Source organism: Besnoitia besnoiti, chromosome X, assembly GCF_002563875.1.
Source record: "Besnoitia besnoiti strain Bb-Ger1 chromosome X, whole genome shotgun sequence".
Classification (NCBI taxonomy): Eukaryota; Apicomplexa; class Conoidasida; order Eucoccidiorida; family Sarcocystidae; genus Besnoitia; species Besnoitia besnoiti.
Genome location: NC_042365.1, coordinates 590,072 through 614,393, shown reverse-complemented (window position 1 = coordinate 614,393; position 24,322 = coordinate 590,072). Strand labels below are relative to the sequence as shown.

General features: G+C 60.0%; 1 protein-coding gene across 1 annotated transcript; it reads right to left on the bottom strand.

The window, feature by feature from the left end:
- Positions 1–932: 932 nt before the first annotated feature.
- On the bottom strand, positions 933–23,857 carry BESB_016410 (sushi domain (scr repeat) domain-containing protein; the record flags this gene model as incomplete). The annotated part of the gene is made up of 20 exons (XM_029360356.1): positions 933–3,971; positions 4,752–5,189; positions 5,523–5,996; positions 6,835–7,154; positions 7,464–10,199; positions 10,304–12,043; positions 12,536–13,856; positions 13,917–14,371; positions 14,934–15,075; positions 15,697–15,815; positions 16,313–17,030; positions 17,365–17,518; positions 17,749–17,915; positions 18,352–18,524; positions 18,847–19,044; positions 19,423–19,553; positions 19,990–21,284; positions 21,704–22,914; positions 23,524–23,605; positions 23,666–23,857. The coding sequence occupies 20 exons, from the start codon at positions 23,855–23,857 to the stop codon at positions 933–935; spliced, it is 15,105 nt and encodes a 5,034-aa protein (XP_029216332.1).
- Positions 23,858–24,322: the final 465 nt, after the last annotated feature.

Here is a 24,322-nt window from a genome sequence, read left to right as displayed (position 1 = left end):
AAGTCTTGTACATAGAGGTAGCTTTGGATGGATGCGGATGGGGACCGTATCTTTTTGTACAGTAAGTCGGTACACGTTTCCGCAGAAGGAACGAACGTTGTATGACGTGGCGCACCGACATCGTAATGCTCTTGTGGACACGCCATTCATTTCAGTGCCAAGCAAGAATGTGAAAGGCTGAATGCAAGGGCAACGAGTAACGCGAACGTGCACCTGCTGAATCTGCGTCGGGGTGCATTGCTGTCGTCGGAGGAATCTTTCCTCTACACCCTAGCAAGTGTGCGTACGAAAACACCTTCGTCCCCTGGCATGATCGAATGATATGCAGTCACTTGTCAGTTGCGCAACGGGGCGTTGGTTCCAGTATACCCAATCCCTTCGAGAACAAAAGAAGCTAGATTCCATTAGCAATCTTAAGTTATCTCCTACAATGGTGCGGAGAGCGAATCACGTTGAAATCAGTGAATACTGAAAAACGGCACGCGGCACACGAACCACGTGGCGCAAACGGGAAGTTCTACAACCCAGCAAGCATACGGTGTACAGTTTCGCACAAATGCATTTCATACAGTCTGTAGTTTGTGCTAAGACGTGACGTTATTTTGGCGCCCACATCTCGATAGTGAATTTCAGCTACAATATAAAACTCCCCCGTCACGCTTTGTTTGTATGTTCGACAGTTGAATCGGGGCAGAAATGCAGACCCGTAACCCGTTTGGCGTCTGGTTGTCACCGCTATATGGTAGTTATGGCGGAAAGCAACACAACCATAGAGCCATGATGCCAGTTGCATTTATATGTCGCCGCAGTCCTCTTCGCGAACTCGTTGATTGCGCTGAGGGCTTCTCTGGGCGCAGCAGGGCTGCGCGCGTGTACTGTCGAAGGCCCGCCCGCCTTTCTCTTCAGTCAGGCGTTTGTTTCAGGATACTTCCTCATGCTGGTTTCTTTGCTGGTTCCGGAATTTGGTTGAGACCTGTTAAAGGAAAATGCGTTTCCGTGCGGATGAGCGTATCCGGAGTTTGTCGGTGATGCCAGTCGTTGGCATGGAGGAAGGTAGCCGATGTAGAAGATTCTCGCATTGTGCCTGTGGTTCTCTTGAGGTCTATCCGCGTCACCGGCTCAGGATCTCTCCCCATCCTGTATCCATGCAGTCCAACACAACTCGCTGAATCATCCGGATACAACTCGTCGTCTGATGGAGTAGAATAAAACGCTTGGGAGACGGGTCCGATTATCTGTTCGCGGACGGCGTCAGCAGAGCCTGGAGTTCCAGGTGTCTGCCTAGCGGTTTCCTCACTGCTCGCGATACTGAGCTCAGGATGCTGCAGGTGTAATCTATGCCATTTGCCACTTCCATGCGGTGCTTGTACTGCTGAGCCGGCACGGCCTTTGTGGGAGCTCTGTGTGCTGTTTTCCGATTCCTCGGGTTCGGTTTGTCTACAGGCCTTCGACCCTCTCCTACCGTATGGCCACTGGCTAGTGATAGCTTTTGTGAACCCACTCACGCCAACCGCCGCTTCCTCCTCTCGAGCTGCCTCCTCTCGAGCTGCCTCCTCTCGAGCTGCGTCATGCGCCTCCCTTTCGACGCCGCAGTACACAGCCGGGTTGTGATTTGTTTTTGGGTGTGTCGGATGTCCGAGCGCAGCGAATGGTGCCCCCGGTTTCGAGGGAAGCTGGTGAGAGCGGAGTGAGGGCGAAGCGGTTCCGAATACGCTGGTGTCGACCTGGTGGGCCTCGAATCCGTTATTTTCTTCCTCTTCGTCATAGTCGTTGACGTTTGCCAGTCCATCGTCGACTGAAAGAGGCACGCTTCTCAAATGGTTCTCTCGTAGGAGCGCCTGTTCGTACTGCTCGGAGTACGGGGGCGGCCGGTGCTGGAGGTCCTGCTGCGGCAATGCCAAGCTCATGTCTCCGGCGCCGTTCTGATCAACGGTTGCTGAAATTGACCCACGTTTCCTGTTCGATGACGTACGCCCCCCGCTTGATCCGCGGCGGCCGCCGGGCCCCTGCAGCAGCTCCGCACCGTCTCCACTGCTCAACGGCATGCCTAAAGGCATCCCGCCTCGCTGGCGAACCCGCATTGAGATCGGCGAGTTGGGTCCGACGCTCATGTGCGACGAGGGCGGAACTCTGGAAGCAGACGTTGAGTGCGCCCCGTCTTCTAGCACACTCTGGTCCCTCACGTCTTGCACAGATCCGCGATCACCTGGCAGGCCGTGTAAATACACCGGAGAAACGCAGTATGCTGAGGTTCCACCGCTCTCCCCGTCAGCTGGCATATTGCCATCTCGCGCAGCCATGACTTGCCGACACGAGGACGCAGCGGTTTGCCCCAACTGCGAGTCGGCAGTCGGTGGTGCGCCCCTGGTCCAGCCAGTCGCCTGCGCATCCCCCGCAGCCTTCCACCGTTGCTGCTGCAGAAGCAAAAGGGCTTGGTGGGCTGTGTGTGTGCTGCCCAGCACCATCGCTGCCGTGGCTGGCGTCATGAGCTCGCACGGTTTAGCGAACGACGGCGAAGTCTCCGCGTGCGCCTGGTCGATGTACATTTGGGCGGCGATCAAGTCCTGATCTTTCAGAGGCCCCAGCATAAGTGCTCCTGGAGGCCCGTTCTCTCCGTTCCTCCCCGACGCATCCCCGGCGCCCGCCAGCAGCTTTGCTCCGCCCACGCCGAGAAGGTAATTCGTGAGGAACTGTTCAGCGCCTGCCCCAGACACCATGACCGTCCCATCGAGGACCGCCTCGCCTGTGGTGCGTCGCTTGAACTCAAAGTTGCCCTTGGAGTCGACGCTCATCTCTTCGTCCTCAGAGCCGCCGTCGCCAGGGCACTTGCCGTCGCTTCCCCCCACGAGCTTCCCCAACTTGCGCTTCTTGCGCGCATTCCGTAGCCACCAACCCGCGATGAGCGCCACAACAAGCACAAAGAGAATCAGGAGACACAGAAACACCATGACGGTGTCGCTTATCGGCTTGGCAGTGGCGGGCGGATCGAGCCGCACGTCGCGGATGCAAACCAAACTCTTTCGAATGCCGTCGTCTGCATCGTGCCGGTCAGATTCCAAAGCCCCGGTCGGTGCATACCGCTCTCGCTCGCCAGTCTGCGCGGGCGATGCTTCGCCTCTGGAAGCGTCAGGCATGCCCCCGTCGGTGTGTGCGTGCAAAGGCAGCTTTACCGGCGTGGCCTTCTTCAGTCTCTGCGTGAAGTTCTCAGCTAGCATCTCGGCGCGGCGGCCCTCTGCGGAACCCCCCAAGGGGAAGAGCTCCTCGCTTCCAAGGCCCACGAGGCCTCCCTCAAGACACGCGAGAAATACCTCCGCTGGACTCGACTTCCCGCCCAGGCTCGTCTGGGCCTGCAGCCCCGCGGAGTCTGCGCTTCCCGCGCTCTGGGGGGCGTGGATGTACCCGCGGGCACACGTGACTTTGAAAATCTGGACTGTGGTGGCTGTGGGCTGCAACCGGACTTTCAAGGCCGTCGCGAGATCCGAGGAGACATCGGGATTCGCCGACGGCGCGAGAGGCACTTCTGTCAGCTTGTAGCTCTCTTCCAGCCCGGACAGCGCGCCGCTGCAGGGGCTACTGGAGCTGCCAGACAACGCGGCAAAGTCCTTCCCGCACATGAGCCGGCGCGGCGGCTTCCACGCGCCGTTCACGCACTCGATTGTCTCCGTGGCCCCCGTCGCCTCCACGTCCCGGGGGCTGTACCCCGGCGCGCACATGACAGTTCTAGCATCCCCGTCGGAAGTCCCGAAGCCGCTGACAATGAACTCCGGACGCAGAATCGATGGATCAATCTTCTCGTAGGGCTGGCAGGGCTGCCGGCACACGAGGATGTGCTTCCGCGGCTTCTCGAGGCCCGGGAGAAGCGGGAGAGAGGCGGATGCTGCGGAAGCCGACGGCTCCCATCGACCTTGGTTGCACACCAGATTCTGAGGAGCTTCGCCCTCAACCGCTTCGTGACCTGTGTTGCACTCGACCTAAAACCAACTCGCAAGGCAGGCGGGAAGGAAGGGCTCATGCCCAGACGGACCAGTGTTATTCGGGTTTCGTGTACATGCAGGTATGTGTGGGTGTACGTAAATGCAAGTTCAATAATGGAAGACTTGCATATCTGCTGGTATATGCCGCCGCCGTCAGTGTGGTGCGGAATGCGAGACGCTCACAAATCGGCAGGGCATGCAACGGGTGAAGCAAGTGCGTAGGATGCCCTGCCCTTTGCCTGAGTGTGAGTGTGCATGCGCAGACATGAGTGAATATCTACCACAGCTCCACGCATCAAGACCGACGTGTTCATCTTCATCAGCGCGTATGTATATATAAATAAATATATACATATACATTTTTGGAATCACTTTTGCGCCGTTATTCTCGACATCGGTGACGGAGTTGCACCCATATGAAGGGACGAGCAGACAGGCAAAAGGACCCTTTTCGCCTTTCAGAGAAATCCTACGCTTATATATTTAGTCTCAGAATACGGTGTCGGACGCAGTGCAAACCGCGCAAGGAATGCCTGTCTTCGGCATGAGCGTAGATTGTCACGACTCGCGTCCACGCTCCAGCGGCGAGACTGCAGGCGAGGTGGTTCGGGGGCTCTTGTGGCCCCTTAAGATATTAACTGCAGCGCGGACCCCTTGCCCCCGGTTGCAGTCGGTATCCAAAGCATTGGCCACGCAGGCCTGAAGCCCTCTCAAAGCAGCTTTGTCCCTCCCCGCATTCGCCGCGTTTTTTCTCCTTCGGTGCTGCTAGTTGCGTACCGCCATTGTGCTGCCGTGTTCGTTTCCGCTGCCTCCCCTCGTGCCAGTGTTCGCCCAGATCTTGTAGGCGTCGTAGACGGATGTTCCTTCAGGCGGGTTCAGGCCCTGCGTCCCTTCGCAGGGGCGCGAGGCGACAGGCAGCTCTGCGACGCCAAACGTTCCGAATAGCGGCCGCGGAGGCGCCGACGCGGGCGCAGGCGCGGCCGGCAGCACGCTCTGAAAGGCGACTTGTGAGATCCGCGAGTGCGCAGGCACAAGCGTAATCGGCAGCGCACGGTCCTGCGGAAGCAGAGAGAGCAGGCGCGGCGACGGCCGCGCAGGAACCACCGCCAGCAGCGGAGAAGAGGACGAAGGCAAGAGGTGGCGGGTGAGAGAAGACGACAGCGCGGCGGTCAGCGAGAGAGGCGACTCCTGATCCTCTGCGAGAGTGTCGAGACGCTGCACACACACCACGCCAAGGGGGAGCAGACCCGCTATCGAGTCGGGCGTTTTCATGCCGTGCGCGAGGGCGAACAACATCCTCCACTCCGCATTTGCTGCTAAGCCTCAAGCCGAAGAGGCTCTACGGACGCCAGAAATAGTCCCTCCCGGGTCTAGATGAGGCTCTGTACGGATGAGAGTTGAGGGAGCTCTTTCTAACGCCCCATCCAAACACCTGCCGGGGTTCGCTTGCTTGCATGCGTTTTATTTCTGTGCCGAGTGACCCGCGCAGCGTTCGTGCGTCCCTTCGCATATGGGCTCACATGTGAGTTTCTAATTCATTTATCTCACCTCCTTGAATCGCAGCTTGTTGGCGAGCCAGCCAGCGTCGACCACGGCCGAGACGTCCACGCTGCCTCTCCAAAGCCTCATTTCCACGACGTCGCCGGCGGGCACCGCGAGAAGCGAAGCGATTTCTTCTCGCAGGACGCGCCTCAGCTCCGTCTGCCGCGGTGTCATCCTCGTTGAAAGCACGTCGATACGCGGTGTCTCTCCAGGCGAAGCGCCGACCGCGATGTTTCCCTCGCTCTCTCGCGCCTCCCGCGCTGGCGACGGTGAAAGAGTCAGCGGGGACTGCGACGGTGGCAGCGACGAAGCGGAAGAGGAGGCCCAGGCGCCGGGCAGTTGCGCCGACCCTGGGAAGACAGACGCCGAGGAGGAGGGCGAAGCCTCGAGCAGGAAATCAAAGTCGACGTTTTCTATCTTCATCTCCACTGCGTACGCGAAGCGGTTCAGTCCGCGGGAGCAGGTGCGGTCGAGCTGACGCTGAGAAGGAAACGCGAGGGCCGAAAGAGAAAAGAAAGGGTGAAATATGCGACGAAAAAGAGGAGACAATCGTGTATGCGAGTCAGTGGCAACGGAGGATGGTATTCGCTCCCCACAACAGGAGCGGGGGCCGTTGTCGCTGCACACGGAAGCGGAAACGCGACAAGTTCAGGAGAGGGGGGAGGTGGTTGAAATTCAGAGAGAGGCGAAGGGACATATTTCTAGCACAGCGTTTCCTGAGGACGGTACAGGGTCCGCGGACCCCGCGAAGGAGACTTCGAGGCTTTCTGGAGTCTCGCAGACTCCGGCAAAGGGCCTCACTGGCTTGAAGGCCTACGGCCCTTCACAGCTCTCTTGTGGGGCTCGAATCGAGGGGAGCGATGTTCAGGCGGCGCGGCAGTCGTCCGCATGCCTCAACCTTTCTCTGGCACTGACTCGTCCTCCAGTGCGTGTCTCTTTACGACCTTGTCTCCTCAAGCCGCGCCTCGGTCTCCTGCCTCGCCGTCCGCTCTTCGGCGTGCGGCCCTGCTGCCTTGCGTCTTACGCACCCCGCCCTGTAGCCATCCCTCTACTATGGCTCAGGCGCGTCGTCAAACATTCGCCTCTTTGGGGTTTGCTCCTGCGCTTCGCGCCTGCCGCGATGCTCCGTGAGAGCCCTGCTCCCGCCAAAGGCGTCTCCCCAACCAATGCCGAGGCCAGCGGGGCGTATAAGAAGCCGCCTTGTGATGAATCGACTAACGTGTCCATTGCTGTGCGTTCGACCTCGAAAACGTATCAGATAAAATATCACTTACTTTGCGTACGAACTCGAAAACGGACCAAGTAAAATGCCACTTACTTTGCACGCGAACTCGAAAAACGCCGTCGATCGATCTGTGTGAATCCAAGAGCGTCCTTTCCACAGCTGAGTAGGAACCGCTGGCGGAGCGTCCTCCACCTGCTGTCTCTGCAGCCTGGAGGAAAATCTGTCGTCGCCCCTTTTGTGGGTCGACGACTCCGGCAAGGACAGAGACGACCGTGAAGCAGCCGACGCAGGCGACACGATGAGACGAGACGCTGAGGCTCCCGTGGCTTCCAGGATCCTCACGTCAGCCTCAAGAAGATCTCTGAGGACTTCCAACTGCGTGGCGAGGCAGCACCCTCTTGTTTCCGCAAGCCCTGGACTCAAGGTGAACCGACAGATCACAAGCAAAAATGAAAAGCGGAGTTAGCGACAGGCAGAAAGACGCACAACAAACCAGACGCTGTGCTTGTTAACGTCAAAAACGCGGGGCATCCGTGCCTCTCGTGCATACCTCGAGGCAGTGTCACCGCCTACGCACAATCCAACATGCAATAAGGGTACTGGAGACACAAGAAGGTTCTTAGAAAGCACGTATTCTACGCGACTATTGCCTTTTCTCCTCTTCCGTCGACCGCCAGGCTAGCCTGTTCTGTTGACGTCCAGGGGGCACCGCTGCAGCTCACGGTTGAACTGGATGCCGCAGTTTCTATGCGAGGACGGCGAAGCTCTCCTTGCCGGCGAAGCCGCGTCTGACGAGGCTTCGCATGAGAAATTGGAATTGAATGGATTGCAAGGGTCGGAAAGCTCCGTCCCGAGTTGGTTGACCAAGTGTCTGTACACCGGAAAGAGGACCTCAGTCGCGAGGCAGTCGCTGCCGTCCCAGCCGCAAGCCTCGTTGAAGCACTCTGGATCGCAGTCGCCGTCGCCAATGAGCGAGTAGTGACAGGAGCAGCTTCGGTACCTTTTCTCGTTCTCCGTCGGCAAGTACGCGTCTCGGCTCTGTTCAGCGAGCGCGGCGTCGAGTGGGGAAGGGAACACATAGCCGCCGCACAGCGACCCGCGAATGTTCCGGTGGCAAAATGTTCGTCCCCAGTGCTTCATCAAAATGCCAAGCACCACGTTGTAAGGGTGGAAGTCGGCAGCACCTGACTTGTCGTGCGCGTCTCCTTGTGTAGGCACACCCGCACGGGCGCGGCGCGAGTAGTGCTTCCCGTCCCTCCGCTTTCGCGCGGCGTTTTGCGGCGGCTGGAAAAAGTGTTTGTCGAGGAAATCCTCCGACTGGCGGTCGGCGGTGTCGATCAGCACCTGGCCAAACACGCGGGTGACTTCCAGCAGACACGTGTCGCCGCGGCAGATCTTTTGAGCGTCGTCGTCGCCTCCCGATGGCGAGGCGAGTACGGGGTTCTGCATGCCCACGCGCAGCACTTCCTCCACGCACAGACGGCCGTCGACTTCCAGGCAGAACAAATCGAGAATTTCTGATGCGTTGCGGATGTCCTCGAGGAACCCCTGGGTCCCCCGCGCCAAGGAAGGGTCGGCCGCACGTCCGCCGACGTCAACGCGAACAAGGGGAGAGGTAGGCGAGCCGCCTGAAGCAGGCGACGCAGGGAAGAGACGCCTAGGCTCCGCGGGTGTTTCCGACTCCTCCGCGAAGGTCGCGGAGGGCGGCAGCCAAGGGACAAACGCTGAGTCCTCCGCGAGGTCTCTTTTCGCTTCCCTTGCACTTTCGTTCGGCGCTGCGCCGGCCACAGGCGTGTCGCTTCGGGCTCCAGGTGCGCGGACGTGACCTCCGTGAGCCGCCTCCTCTGGGCAGCCTCCGCCGGCGTCGTCCGCGCGTTCGTCCTCCAGTGTCGAGGCCTTGGGCTCTGCACGTGCTTCTTCTCCGTCGCGTGCCGCCTTTCCTCCCGCCTGGCCGCCTCCAGCGGCTGCAGCTACGCGGCCTTCGGCGAGCCGCCTGTCTCTGCCCCAGGCGGCCCTCGCGCGGAGCGTCCGCGAGAGGCCTGCGGTTGGCAAGGCCTCTTTCGTCAGTGGCGCGGCGGCGTCAAAGGCGGGCAAGCGAATGTCCACGTGCCGGCTGAGTTCGCCGAGGATGAGGACATGCTTGATGTTGTTTCTGAAGCAGCTGTTTGCTGGGCAGTAGCTCTTGACCTCCGAGCGGAAGAAGGCCGGACTGGCCTCCGCCTGCGCGTAGAGCGAGCGGAGAAAGTGGAACGAGGACGAGGCCTCGGCGAAGCAGTACAGGCCGCTCCGCTGTGCACACCACGTCCGCAGCAACTCAAGAAGCAGCTGCGCGATCTCCTTCGCCTCCGCACCTTCCTCAGGCGACGCGCAGCCGTAGAACGGCGGGCCGCTGGCCCCGCGCTCGCCGCCGTCGCCGGGTGCCTCGTCAAAGACGGACTCTCGCACGGGGCTCCGCGACCCTGCCCGGGGGCTCGCGTCCCACACCGCTTCGCCCAGCACGCTCTCCAGCGCCGTCCTCAGCGAGCGAAAGCAGCTGTTTGCGCAGAACGACGAGAGCTTCTGCGGCGAGTTGCCGAAGGCCAGCGCCCCGCACTCGCCGCGCAGCGACGCGCGGAAGACTTCAATCAAGCGCGAGATGCACGGCGGGTGCGTTTGGCCGTCGCGCGAGACGCCAAAGTCGGGCACTGCGAAAGACGCCAGCGCCGCTCCAACTCGCCACGTGAGCGGCGAAGCACTCTTCCCAAGAAAGGAAGCGGTAGAGGCCGAGGATGCGGAGGAGGAGGAGGACGACGCGCCGGTGTCGAGCGCGGTGATCGCCGTCCCCTCCAGCGCCGGCGTCTGGGCCGCCGACGCAGCGAGGCAGGAGCGCCGGAAGGCCTCGAGGGCCTGGTGCGCCTCCGCCGCCTGTTTCGGCCACCACATGCCGCTTCCGCGGCTGCTGGCAAAGAACGAAGAGAACGCAGCAGGCGCCTCTGAGGCCAGTGAGCGCGCCGAGGCGAGCGTCCAGATGCCGTTGCGGCAGACAACTTGCAGGAGGCTGTCGTCTCCGCCGAGGGCCTTGCATTTCAGCTGCAGGTGCTGCCCAGATTTCGTCAGCGGGGCTGAGAGGACTCCCTCGTCGGCAAGCAGACGATCCAGTTTCTTCTCGAACGCGCTGCTTGCAGAGCGGTTCTGTGCGCCGGGACGCGAGACGAGGAAGGCCTCGCGGTTGGTGAGGAAGACCTTGAGCGCCCGCGGGCTGCAGTGTTCGCAGCGCTCGCACGTGGAGCCACCGCAGTCGACGTCCTCTTCGTCGCCGTCGCGCAGGCCGTTGAAGCAGCTCGGGCAGCGCTGCGCGCAACTCCCCCCGCAGTCCACGCCCGTCTCGTCGCCGTTCCGCTCGCCGTCAAAGCACGTCGGCTGCGGGCAGGAGAAGAAAGGGGAGGAAGCGGAGGCCGAGCTGCCGGCGCCGCTGCGCTCTCGAGACTTCCACAGCCACTGCCCGCGCACGCATCGAAACACCGCAAACCGCGCGGGCGCTGGCGACGCCAGCGGAGAGGCCCTGCGGGCGGCGTGAGCGCACTGAAGATGGAGCGTCGCCCCAAAGGCAAGAGGCCCCCTGCGTGGCCGCCCTCGGGGCTGAACGCGCCTCTGAGCCCAGACAGAAGTTCGGAGAAGGGGAGGAACTGGCGGAAGTGCGTTGATGCCGCGAACTCCGTTCCGCGGCCTGAGCCTTCGCCGTCCCACGACGAGGAGAGAGACGGCGGGAGCACCAGCAGGCCCGACAGCGCCGCGAGATCCGGATCGACTCCAGGGACGAGGAGCTGAGAGGTTAGTGGATGGGCGCAACCTTTGCAGGGGGAGCACGGCCCGCCGCAGTCGACGCCCGTCTCGCCGTTGTTTTGAATGCCGTCGCTACACGAGGCGCAGGGCGCGCATTCAGAGCCTCCGCAGTCTACGCCGGCCTCGTCGCCGTTCTGCAAGCCGTCGCTGCATGTGGGCGCGCCGCAGACGGTATGCGGAAGCGCGAGCGAGCCGTACGTACACCGCAGACTCGCACCGTGTGTGGGCCCGGTGAGCACCGAGAATCCCTTCTGACAGGCGACGCTCAGCGAGGCGTTGTGAGGCAGAGACGAGGCCGTCAACGAGGCAGCGAGCGCGAACGACGACGGCAGGTCAAAGTGATTGAGTTGGGCGACGCGACTGATTTCTGCAGCCTCGCACTCGCGCCGGCACGCGAGCACCAAGCCAGGAATCGCCGAAGAGCTCGCGGATGCCGCCTGGCTCCCGGTCTCTCCCCCGCGGTGCTTGGGGCGTGTCGCGTGAATGCTTTCCCACTCGCCGTCTCGACAGACGAGCGTCTCCGAGTCAGGGGCCTCGCCCGCCTTCGGCCGCGTCTCCTCCGCGGAGAAGCCCTTCGCACAGGTGACCTGCAGCTGCTGCTCGTGGTGCCAGCGCTGTAGCAGCGCTACGCGAGGCGCACGAAACAGCGGTCGCAGCTCCGGCGGCAGCGCAGGAACGCCGCAGCCCCGTCTGCACTTCAAGTCGATCTCTGCCTGCCGCGTCGCCGGCCCAGAAGGGGCGTCGACGCCCCCCGCGGCCGCCGCACCGCCTGCAGCTGCACCTGACGCGGCTCCAGGCGCCTGGAGCTCTGCGGCTGGGCCCGCGGTGGCGGATGCGCCGGAGGAGTCTCCCCCGTCCCGCGTCAAGAGACTGTTCACGCGATAGGCAGACTTCCACACTCCGTCGCTGCACACGATTTTGTGTGGCGCGCCGGGCGCCGCGCCCCCATCCGCCGCGGCCCCTGTGGCGCAGCCAATCAGGACTTCCGTCCCGTGCGTGTGGCGCTCTTCTTCAGCGCTCCCGAGAGCTGCGGAGGCCGAGGGCGAGGTCCCGCTGCGCGCTGTTGAGGCCGTGACGCCGTCGGAGTCGCGCAGTTCGTAGCGGTCGCCCAGCTGCAGCAGTGGCGCGCCGCAGGGCGCTTTGCACTGAACCGTCAAGAGACTCCAGACGCCTCCGCGGCCGCAAACCAGCTCTTGGCGCTTTTCAGAACTCACCGAGACCGCCTGCGGCGCGCACGAGACTTCGAGCTTCTGCTGGAGCGCGCCGTCGGGCGCAATGACTTCCGGCAGCGGTGCCACGACGTACGCAGCCCTGGAGAGGCCGAGCGGGGGGCAGCGCGGCACGCAGAGAGGCGCGGCCGCGGAAGCATAAGATGCAGACGAAGAGGCGGATTGTCCCTCAGGCACCGCCAGGGGCTGCCAGCGGCCGTCTTGGCAGGTCGTGCTGAAGCTCGAACGCGCGGCGGAAGCCGGCAGGAAATCTGGAGAGGCATGCAACGCAAAACTCAGGTTACAGTGGCAGCGAAGCGTGACCGACGAACCCAGAGAAAACGGTGCGTTGCAAACAAGGGGAAGCGGAGCCAACTGGGCGACGCAATCAGAGGCAGGCGAATTCGGCGCCACGGGGTGGAGCATGTACGTATATGCATATATATGTATATGAATATGCATATGTACATATATAGGACTTGCAAGGGATCCACGAGGCGCCCCCGATTGGCCTCATTTTGGTTTGCAGGCACGTACGCGAAAATCGACAGAGACGGCGGAGGACAGGGTATGCGCATGGTTACCGGCCTAGAGGGTCCAGGGGCATGTTGCCGCACACACCTCTCTCCCTTCGTTTCTGCTGCCCTAGAGCGAACCGACTTCTGGCGTCACGTGTATGAGGCGTTCCCACGTCCTCAGCCTCCTTCGGCTGCCTCTCAACTCGCTGAATCGTGTGCGCTTCGCCTCCGGCCGTTTGCACTTACCGGGTGCGCAGGTGATGGTGCGTCGCTCGCCATGCTTTCCGTCACGCTCGTCCGGCTCTCCACCCCTCCCGCTGCTTTCAGCTCTCTCCTTCCACTCGAGGCCCGGCCCGCGCTGCGTGAGCATCGCCTTCAACTGCTCGACAGGACAGTCAGCGAAGCACTGCAGACGCACTTTGCTCCATCCCGCCTTTCCGCAGAGGACGTCTTCCTCCTGCGCGTCGCCCACGCGGCGGGCTCCTCCGCGCGCCGCCGCCGTCGGCTCATACTGGCTGGTGCCCGGCGCGCAGACGACTGTGCGTGTCTCGCCTTCCTTCGCTTCGCGGTTCTCGAGGACTCTCGCCGACGACTCCCCGCCGCGGGCTGCGCCTGTCGCGGCCGACGCCCTGGACGCCTGAGTCAGGTACACGCGGTAGCGGGGCCCGAGGGCGGGGCCCAGCGGCGCACAGGTTGCACCACACTTCACCTGGAGCGCGTCCCATTTGCCGTTGCGGCACTTGACTGTCTGCCGCGAGATGGGAGTCAAGAGCTCGGCCTGCTCGGTGCAGCGGATATCCAGTTTCTCTCCCTCGAGGCCCTCGCCGCCCACGTCGCCGTTGATGCTGTACGCGCCGCCGGGCAGGAGCGGAAAGGCTCCGCAGGTCGGAAAGCACTTGGGCAGTGGCCGGTAGCTCTTCCAGCGGCCGTCTTCGCAGACCAGACTCGTCTCTTCGGCTTCACGCGACCCCTTCTGCGAGGCCTGCACTGAGAAGCCCGCGCGGCACACGACCCGCACCTGCGTGCCGTCGTCCGCGTCGCCGTCGCCGCTCCGCATCCCGACGATTTCGCGGCCTTTCTCGAGCAGAAAGGGTTCGTCCGCTTCGGCTGGGTCGCCCCCCGCGCCGCCGCGCGCCGTGACAAACGACGTCGAGACTGCGGGCGAGCGCACAGGCGAGGCCGATGAGGACAGGAAGACGAGGTTGGAAGCGCTGACCGTCAACGGGCAGCGGCCGCCTGTCGTGTGAAACACCAGCGTGCCTTTCTCGATGGGGCCCCAGGGGTTGTACGCCAAGTCCGTCAAGCTGCCCAACTCGGCCACGAGGTCGTAGGTCTCCCCCGGAACGAGCGGCTCGCGAACGAATAGCTCCACGACGCCGACCAGCTTCTCGGGCGCAGTGAACGAAGCCGAGGGCGCAGCCGCAAGAGGTGCTGGTGTGAGGGCGTCGCGCGCCTGCAAGCCCCGCGACGAAGACGAGACGCGGAGCCAACTCGAGGATGGCGGCGAGGACGACGCGCCGAGGGGCGGGGTGTGGAGAGTAGGTGAGACCTCTGCCAGTTCTGCGTTCTCCCCCGTCGTAACGACCCCGTCCTGCCCGCTCGTGGTGCCCGCTCCCAGGCGCCTCACGCTGAGAGGCCTGCCGCCGCTCGTTATGGCAGCCATGGACCGTGGCACGACTTCGTGGGCAGGGCGCGTGTGAATTTGGATGCTGTCGCCCCGCATGTTGCCCTCCTGGTCGGGGACCCAGACGACTGCGCCTTCGCTGCCGCGTCGCCGCGGCGTGTCGCCGGCCTCTGTCTCTTCTTGGCTGGCGTCGGCCTCTCCCCCGCGGCGCCTCCGTGAATCTGCACTTCGCGGCAGGAGCTTGATCGCCGCCCAGTGTCCATAGTTCATCGGCTTGTTGAACGTGAGCGTGATGGGGCGCTGCGGCAGCAACGTCGAGGCGGAGAGAGGGAGGGCACTGCCGACAGGCGGATCCACGGAGATGAGCGACGCCGGCGACCGGTCTGGAGACGCCGCGCAGAAAATCGACACGTGCGGCTGCGGCCGGCGCGTCGATCCGGTCCACTTGTGCCACAGCCCTGAATCAAACAGAAACAGCGCGAGGAGACGAGGTGGAGACGAGTTGAGGGGACACAACGCGGACGGCCCAGATGCGTCAGTGGACATCTGCCGGCGAATACGACACGAGCCGAAAAATCTCGGGCGCCCGCGAGGGAGGCACACCTCGAGGTGCGGCAGCAAAGCCTGAGAGCCGCGATGACGCAGAGGACAGCAGACAAGCGAAAGGCGACTTGGGACTGGCGGCCGGAAGGCATGCGAGGGCCTTGAGAGACAAACCGGCTAGGAGACGACAGAGACAAGGCGGCAGCATACAGGCGAGCGGCGAGCTGTCGCACATACGCCAGAAGCAGTAGACACACTTTGCATTTGGAATCCCCGAGTACGTATTCCCCTCTGCCTCGAACGATCACAAGGCTCTCGAGCTTGGATTCACGGGCGCACCCAAAAATACCGAGCGAGCAAGAAGTCGGGGGCAAACGCGCGCGTCCACTCAGAAGAGAGAGCAGAGATTAAACCGCGACAAAGTTAGGAAGGAGGATGTTTCAAGCGCCCGGCCGGTAAGCCGGAGGGACAGCGAACCTGAAGGCGGGAGGGCACGGCTTCTTCCGCGTTTCTTGTCGGCGTGCTCTGTCAGATCTGCAAACGCGAGAAACGAGGATTCGTCGTAGTTCGTGTCAACGATCCAGTTTCCGCCTTGCTGCACTTTTCCTCCTTCTCGGACCTGCAATTCGAACGCCGACAGCACCGGCTGCCGTTAGACGCAGCGTGCGTAATGCGCTCGCGCAGCACGGGCCGAAACGGTGACGTCAAACACAACTCGAGACGAGCAGGCCGACACAAAGTCGCCTCAGAAAGGCCAGATATGTTGCCACACACGAGAGCGTCAATCAAGTCGCACAGTGTAGCTCGAAATTCTGTAGAACGGTCAGGGTGGGGCACGGGAGTCGAACCCAACGACGCGTCCGGACCGCAGGCCTATGCCTCTCGGCCGCATTACGCAGACACATAAAGATTAGGGACTCTAACTCTGCGAGAGAGGCGGCTTGTCACGCAGGTAGGGAGATGCCGTGGCCTGCATCGCAAATGAAATTCGAAAGCCCGCAGGATACTACGTCGCCTCCTACGTTGCGCTGCCTACCGTTCACAATCTGATACAGCCCCAGGTTACGTTTCATCCATAGCCGGACGCATATTTCGAGTGAAAGAATTTCCTGCGCTAGCGTAGATCTACAAATGATACAGCAAGCAAGAGGTGCGGGCAGATGAGTCCCCATCTGGAACAAAGGGAACGTGAGTAGACAGGCGAGAGGCGAGAAAACGCGTTCAGAAGGAAAACCCGCACCTCCTTCTTCCAGTAGATGAAGAATGCGTTCTTCTCTCCGCCCTGCCAGCTGGCCTGGTCGTTCATAGGATCCGCAGGCATGTAGAGGCCGTTGCAGTTTCCGTTCTCTGTTGTAAATCCTGCGCGCGAATAGGCGAGCAAAGAAGACGCAGCGCAACCGAGAAGCGGTGTCTGCAGCGTTAAGTCTGTCGCCGCTCGTCCAAGCGAGACTGGAAGCTCCAGATGTGGAGACTACCGAAACTTTCGCATAACTTTGCACTCATGGGATCTAGGTGCATGTACCGCTGTGCGGAGGGCTCGCTGTCTGTCGCCGGTCGCCGGCACCTCTGGAGCAGAACGTAGAGGCCTCATCGAGCATGGCGCGCTTCTCAGACGTGGGCGATACGGCCGTCAAATGCCTCGCGCCGGAGTCCCCGCGTCCACGAGCGAGAGCGGCACTTTTTCGTAAATTGCGAGGGCGGTCCGACGGCGGCGAGGCTCGAGTGAACTAGAGTGTGCGGACTCGCAAAAAGAGAACTGTTTTCATCTGCCGAGGGATGCGGCCTCTTTCGCTGGAAACTAGTCCTCGCATGCGCCCAAGTGCGACTTCGCTGTTTTGCTTCGTTTGCTCGCCTACCTGTGACGTATAGGAAGGGGCAGTTCGCGTCTGTGGCGAGCGTGAATCTGAGGTTGTTTTCGCCCTTGTTCATGTTGCCGATGAGGTCTGTGACGAACCCGAATTCAATCCCGATTCTGTACTCGCCGATAGGCAGCGACGTGGTTTGTTTGTCTGGCGTGATTCTCAGCTTCTGGCCAATGATTTCGACTGTCCACTTGTTGTTGACGCTGCCGGCAGCTCCGCTCCCGGCGCCGGAGGTGTGTGCCCCGAAGCCAGCAAGGAGGGAGCCGGTCGACTCGGCTGCCTCGTCCTCTTCGCCGTTTGGTCTGGTCTTCTTGTCCAGCGAAGAGAGAGAGGACAGCGGGAGGCGTCCTGCTTCGCTTCTTCGGCGCTCCTCCGTGCCCGTCCCTCCAGCGGGGCCGATGAGCCTGGCGTTCGCCGAGAGGCCGGCAGGCGGCGACGGCAGGAAGGGCGCCGAGATCTTCTTCAGACTCCCGGCATTGTTCGGAAGGGTGATGAGATATTGAAGCGGTGCCGCACTGCCCTCTGCAGAGGCCGACAGCCTTGTGTTCTTCTGGGGAGCGACCGCGACCAGCAATGCAGCGCCCGGCCTGCCAAAGTTAATGTTTTCGTTGAAAACCAAGTCGATGTGCGTTAGCGGCGGCACAGCGAAGGTGTCGTTCATCGGCGACATGGACACGATGTAAGGCTCCATGTCGTCTTCCACGCATTCGCCCTGAACGGAGAAACGCGGGCACGGCGGAATCGCGAGGACTGGGAGTCTCATTTGTGTAGAGGCCACATCACCCACGTGGTGCATCGCAGAGCAGCCAAAGGCAGGGAAAGGGTAGGCCGTGGTGGGCGCGACGCTCCAGTCAAGCTCGCGTACGCACTCCGGCAGATCTAGTGTGTGTGTGTTTCTGTCTGTATCTTTCGCCACTGTGTTGCTTTTTGTCGAGGGAGAGGCGATGGGCGACAGCAGCGCGGGCGCTGAGGCAGCGGCCTATCGTCCGCTGGCGCGTGTTTTCGCTTCAGGCGAAGCAACTTTGAAAAAGCGTTTTCTGCTTTACTTTGGCGCAGAAGGCGTTGTTGGGGCAGTCCTGGTTGACGATGCACTGGACGTTGGCCACGAGACCGAGGTCGCGGTCAAAATCTGAAGCCTCGTCGCAGGTTTTTCCGTTTCCGCCGACGTCTTGGCCGCTGCAGCCGCAGAGGCGCGTTGTGCTGGGAAGCGGGCACAGAATCGGCGGACACGGGGACTGCACAGTGATGTTTATTGGGCGGTGCACGCAGACAGATTGGCAGAGGAACCGACGCATGTGGACACGCGCGGATATGGCTAAAGCGAGGTGCGTAGGGGCATTTTCACAGCTGCTGGGGCGCTTTCTTGAGTCCGCAGCAGCGGGGAAGACCAGCCACGGGCATCCTCGAAGCAAGTGGCTCCGTATGCTTACCCAAGCGCTCTATTGACGCCGAGGCTGATTTCGCATACGCCGTCGTTGTTCACGTCTGCAATGCACGGCAGCGCGCTGGCCTTCACGTAGTCGGGGTCGAGCGCAGCTTCTGCGCCGCAGCTGAAGTTGGCGGCGACCGGAATGACTTTGAGAGCCTGGTCAACGCTCTGCACGAACGCGAACAAACTCGAGATACTGGTCGGGCTGCAATGGATCAGATCGATTCGCCGAGGAGGCTCGCGCTACCGAGGGCGCATGCTGAGCGGGGGAAAGGGAACCCTGCAGGTATCGATTCCGCACTTAAAGTAGACTTCTATCACCATACGTTAAGTAGGGATGATGAATGTGTGTCCTTGTGGAGTCCCATACAGCTGTCGCGCAGTGCGTCAGAAAAGCAGGCCGGTGAGGGGATGCAGGAGATCCGAGGGACTCGACTCTGAAAGGGATTTGCGCACGAAAGGCGAAGAGGAAGCCAGAGGCTGCTGCATTTGTTGCTTCCTGAGACACCGGCATCCCGCATATCTACTTTTCCCCACATTGACACGGAAGGATACGGATTGAATAGCGCATTTGTCCTCGCGCTGAGAGTGTCTGTGTGCGAACCTTTGCCGCGATGGACTGGAGGGTGCACTGCTGGTTCCTGATGCAGGTGAACGCGTTCACTCCAGCAGCAGCCGCAGAGACGAGGAAACCGCCGCAGTGATCTTCAACGCAGTACGCGAAGGCGTTGTCGGCGCAGTGCGCATTTGTGAGGCACTCCTGAACGCCCAGGCGACCTGACCGCGACCCGACGCGGCGCCGGAGAAGGGGAAGCCACGAAGTGAGAAGGCGCAGCCGCAGGGAGAAGCACGAGGAGACACCGAGGCTTAAGAGGCGGAAAAAACTGAGGGAAGAGGGGATCGCGACTCGGGGAGAGAGGGGAAGAACGGAGCAGAAGCAAGCGAGAGTCTGGCAGCAGAATGGCGGCGCCGACAGGGGAATCGCGAAGACTAGGCAAACCGGCAAACTCCAAACGATGGCGCTCCTACCCACAGATGAGGCGCAAGAAGAGTAAACGGAGGTGGTGCCGCAAGTCGCATGCAGTGCGAGAAAACTTACCAAGCGGAACGAAAAAGTCTCGCACGTGATTGCACGGAATATCGTCGCCATTTGTGTCGAGATTTGGACAGCCGCAGAGGCGGACGCCTTCGACTGTGTGAGCCTTGTTTCGTCGATGCCCAACCCCCGCGCGAAATATGCACGAGGTAGGCGAGGACGAATCGCAAATCCATTTGTTTGCGTTGGCAAAGAGCGACTCTGGGGGGCATCAGGGCGTGTGCCCAACGCAAGACACAACCGCCCACAAGATTCACAACGTGATGATGATGATGATGATTAAGCCCCTTTGCACAGACATTTCCACTTGAGGGTATACCCAGGTACATACGTAAGTATGTGTACGGAAAAGGGGGAGTCCTACTCTGCAGATGGCACCTGAAATGATACGAACGTCCATTAGCCTGCGTATGCAGCTGCGGCAGGCACTCCGCCATGTAGGTATTCTAGAGTGAGTGTTCCAAGACACCTGCAGTTGGATATATTTTTTTCTGACGAGAAAACAGCCCGGTGCTGCAGCGATTAGGCATGCCGTTTCCCCCGTTGCAACGGCACTGCCCTGCCAGCAGATGTGCGTACCGGTAGGCTTCAAATTTCGTGCTGTTCCACATGGCTCCGACGGTGTCGTAGCGATAACCTCAAACTTTTCAGTTATTCCTTTTCCAGGGATGTCTCCGGGCTTCAAGTCGCACCAATACCCCTCGACGCACCTGACAAAGGAGCCGCACCACCTAGACTGCAGACTGAGGAGACCCCTGGCCGCTATCTAGTAGACAAGTCTATCTGTAATGTTGTTGTATTCACGTGAGCGTGCGGTGACTGCCCAGGCATTTTCTTAGTACAGACATATCTCTGGAGTTTGCTGCAGCTGTGGACAGCAACGGAGCTAAAGTATTGACTTGCCGGTTGAGCCGTAATGTTACGCTCGAGCCAGCCGCACTTGAAAATCATAAGGCGTTCATTTAATACATCCGCGCGCAATCTTGCATATAGTTGCAAGCTGCTGTGTGTGTGTGTATCGTACGTGCCTGGGTGAGGCCGACGTCTGCCATTCCGAGTGAGCTATTTTCAATTTAACGGGCTGTTTACCGTAATGTTTAGCTCCCTCCGAGGGCGTCGTCAGCAAGCCGGGCATCGTAGGCTTACCTGAATAGTCGGCTATCCTGCTTATCGGGGATGAAGCCAACACACCTGCCTTTGTCGCAAACGCCCATGCCACTGAAGCAGTCTGTGTTCACTTTACATTCGTTTGCTAGCCTTCCGTCGTTCTTCTTTCCCTCTTGAGCCGCCTGACTGTTTGCCGCGGGCCCTGTTATATACTGGAGCAGACGCCACTGCGAAGAGCCAGGCGGTGAGGTGAGTGACCCTTCTGCGGACTCTCTTTCTGAACCAAGGGCCTCCCGCTGTGTTTTCGTTAAAACTAATTCATCCTGTGGCTGTTGAGGCTCTTTAGAGCTAGCGGATGTGCCTCCACTCGAAGGTACGGCGCTTGCGTTTGCGTCTGGCGTTTCGCTCTTCAGGTCCCCTTCCTGTACTAGAAGAGACGATGTCTTTGTCGCAGCGCTTTCACCTGAGAGTGGGATTAGTTCTTCGCCAAGGTGAGAAGATCGGCGGCCAGATTCGTGATTTCCATTGGTTGGCGCATCAGTGTTCACGTCGCGTCTCGCGTTCTCACGCAGATAGCCGCTAGGTTTGCCGTCAGCGTCTGCATACTTCTCCCCCAATTTCGAACCCGGATCCCCTTGCGGTGGCTTGATACGGAGATATCCTAAGAATACCGGAACCGTGCAATGGCGTTCATCTGTCTCCTGGCTACTGCAGCCACATAGGGTCGCTGTGGCAATGACAGAGGATTGAGTGGATGCCTTGTTCTCCACGTCCCACGTCTCTCCTTCCACATCTTCCTCTATTCCCACGGGCATTGGGCTGTCACTCACAAGATCATCCAGGGGTCCCGCCGACACGCTGTGACGCACGCCTGTATCCGTCAGAGCTTCCTCCGCTCTAACCCCCGATTGCTGGCTATGTTGATAGCGGTCGGCGACCCATGGAGAGCCCGTTGAATCTAAGCGACGAACGGCAGGTTCCCCAAGGTCCACGTGTATCGCATGCCCAAGGCTCTCGTCTTTCATTCTGTCTGGGTCTGTTGAGCTATCTTCGGAAAAGAGGACGGTTTCGTCTACCTTAGCTTTCGGTCCTCCGCTGTCGGCAGTCTTCCGTTCAAATTTCGCTAACAGCGGAACAACGGAGGGAGCTTTCGAAGAATTTCCTGAAGAGCGGGCGTATGCGCTTTGTGTCGTTTCACGTTCCACCATAACGACCGTTGCTTTGGCGTTTGGTTTTAACTGAGTGGCAAGCGCAGCCAGAGCCGCCGGGCGTGCTGAAGCTATGCAGTAGGAACCGCCACCGTACGGCTTGCACGGGAGGCGAATGGGGGCGTCCTGAAGGAAGCACAAAAAGCCTGCAATGAACTACAGTTGGTCGGCATATACGGCTAGCCCCCGCAGTCACATTCCATTGTCTAGATGCGTGGTGTCGCGCCTTCCACGAGACTATGCCCACATGTTTCAAGGTAGTCAACTGCTGGATCCGTTGGCAGTGCCACCCATGACCACCAGCTCAGAGCGCACATCAGATGGGGTTGTTGTTCGTTGTCTAATTAATAAAACACTCATCTGTATCTCCTGCAGTGTGAACGAAGCCAACGCATGCGAGTTTTAGGTCATCCTGTTGCGCCGTAGGCAGCATCGATCCCTAGCAAGACCTATCATGACCTCCCGCGCCCGCTACGTGATTTCAGCGCAAGCGTTTTCTTGCTGTCTTACATCTCACACATGAACGGCACAAAACCTAAACCTACCATGTGTGCTAGTCTGTATTCATCGCGAAAAACAGCGCATCCACCCGGGTACTTCCCCTTTAACGCGTGAACATAAAATGGCCCCGAATCCAAGCCGGCTCCACGCATTTTGGAGAGTTCACACACGCTGCCAATGCGGCAAGTGAACACGCGTGGCGAAAGAACCGTTGAGCTCTCAGACAGTGTGGCAGGGGTAATCTGCGCCGCGGCCTCATCTGGAGAATCCTCATGCGGGCCGATTTCAGAATTCCCTGTTAGTTCGATTGCCTTGTTCTCACGGTCCAAAGACTCATTCCGCTCCGCATGTTGTAGTGTGATTGTATGAGTGTTCGTGTTTAGCAATACATCTACGGGCACGTCTGCGGCACCATCATCTGCATGTCTGGTCTCCCGTGTGTCTCGTATCTCTGGGTGTCGCGTTGTTTCTTGACTGCGTGAGAGGGAGTCAAATCCGGCAATCACCAATCGCCCGATCGGAACGGCGAAGTCGGATGCACTGGAGCAGGAAACGCCGGAGTTCGTCAAGTCAGTGCTCGAGCATCCGCAGAGAGTAAAGGTGCCTGGCCCCAAATTCTCTGCCACCAATCCCAAACTGGCACGACAGTACGCCTGTGGCCTGAAGCCCGTAGTGTCATATGAGCAGTGGACCACTTTTCCAGGTCGAAAAGTAGCAGACATCTCGCTCTTGATGTTTTCCGCGCTTTCGGAGAGCGCGAAAAGGAACGGATCCTCCGTCGCCCTTGTTTGCTCGTTGAATAAATAGGACGAGCGTGTGGAATAATATGTACGATCGGGGGCGCCTTCTTTTGCAATTGCCTCTGACCCCACAGGAGAGAGAGGGCACTGTGCCGCGCCATCTCCTGGTTCAAGGCAGACACCTGGATTGCCGAGTGAGTGCAGGGGATACTCATCGTCAAGCAACAACAGATCAGACGGCTCTACTGTGGCTTCTACCTGAGACGGCGAGATGTGGCTTCGAAATCCCGTGTTCACCGGTTGCTTCACGTTCGTTTCCAGACTGGGAACTCCCGTCGATTTGACCGGTCCTTCCTGGTCAGCCAATGAGAGGCCGCAGGCTTCAAGGCTGACGTCTTTCATCACATTGACTGCGAAGATTCCGACGTTTTTCTGAGTGCCACCATAGAAGTGCCCTTTCAGTGTGAGTTCACAAACGTCACCCATGCGGCAGAGAAATGGTCGAGACTCCGGACCTGCAAAGCCCCAGCAACGTCGCTCGACACAACTCCGACCGGTGCCAAAACAGTCTGCATCATCTTCGCATGCGTTGAGCTCCAGCAGTCTCTTGCTCACGGCCGCTGGGCTTTGTGGAGTGTGACTATATGCACGCGCCTGCTGCAGCTTCCTCTGCAAAGTCCCTCGCGCGTCTTCATACTGTTGCATCCATTCCTCGGCATCGGGTTCTCTTCGGCCTTCCGTGGCTGTGGTTCGTTTCGAGGGCAACTCGGTCGATAGGCGCTGCGATGCCGCTTCCGTTGCTTGCGGATGGTGGGATTTTGCATCCTGTTCCACTGCCAACTCCTTTAAGGTCGTCTGTGCCTTTGCCGCATCTGATCGTGGACGAATTGCTTTGTACTGCGGGTGAGGCCGTTGGCTGTTCGAGTGAAATAGCCGGTTGCTTACGTCGAAAATACTACTACCACTACTGCCGCGGAGGGGACCACCCAAGGTCTCCAGCATGCGAATAAAGCCGGTGGACGAACCAGTAGTGTCGTTTCTCCGGTCTCTGTCGTCTTCCAACACTTCCTCTGCTTCTGCGTGTCGGCGTGCGGATAGTTTTCTGTCCATCCATTCCACCTTACTCTGTGACGCGGCCACGAGGGTAAAGGGTGGCAAGTTGTATCTGCCGATGTGCACGTATTGGTTGTCTACGCCTGATGGCGACTGCAAGACAACGAGCGCGGCGGAAATGAACAAGAGAACGATGTGTAATACAACTCTCACCGAACTCAGAGAGTTGGTACGCACGCGCCTAAAGCAGTAATCAAGATCCGAATACGGGTTGGCTGTGCCTACTGACGACGATGAAGGTCTGGTGGTACGGCCTAGTCGCGCCACGCGCTTGCCGGTATTCGAGGGAGGTACCGTATCGGTCGGCGTCATTATGGTGGTCGTTCCTTGTTTAACAATTGACATATCTTGCGGCTCGGCTGATCCACACATAGATGAATGGTCGTTGCGGCACCTGTGCATTACTCGGCAGAAGTTGTCAAAGACGACTTTCTTTGGGTGACGCGTGTGTTTTTCAAACTGGTCGTCACGTGGGCTGCCTACGTGGTCAGGGTTTGACCGCCGGCCATGAGTATCCCTCGCAACTGGCGGGGGTGAAACACACTGTTCTTCCGGTATTTCGGGTAATGCGGTTGATGACCCTTGACAGGCCGCCCACCGAAGCCGGCGTTTATGGCGGGGCTGTTCTGCCATTAGGGTCGGCGCCGGTTATGCTTTCCCTCAGAGCATCACGCGCCCGCTCCATGAAACGCAATGTGGAGAGTACCTCCGGTAAGAACCAGTGAAAGCAGAGAAGACATCGAGGACTGAATGCGTCGACTGAGTTTTAAGAGCTCCCTATTGACGATGTTGGACAAATATCTCAAAAAT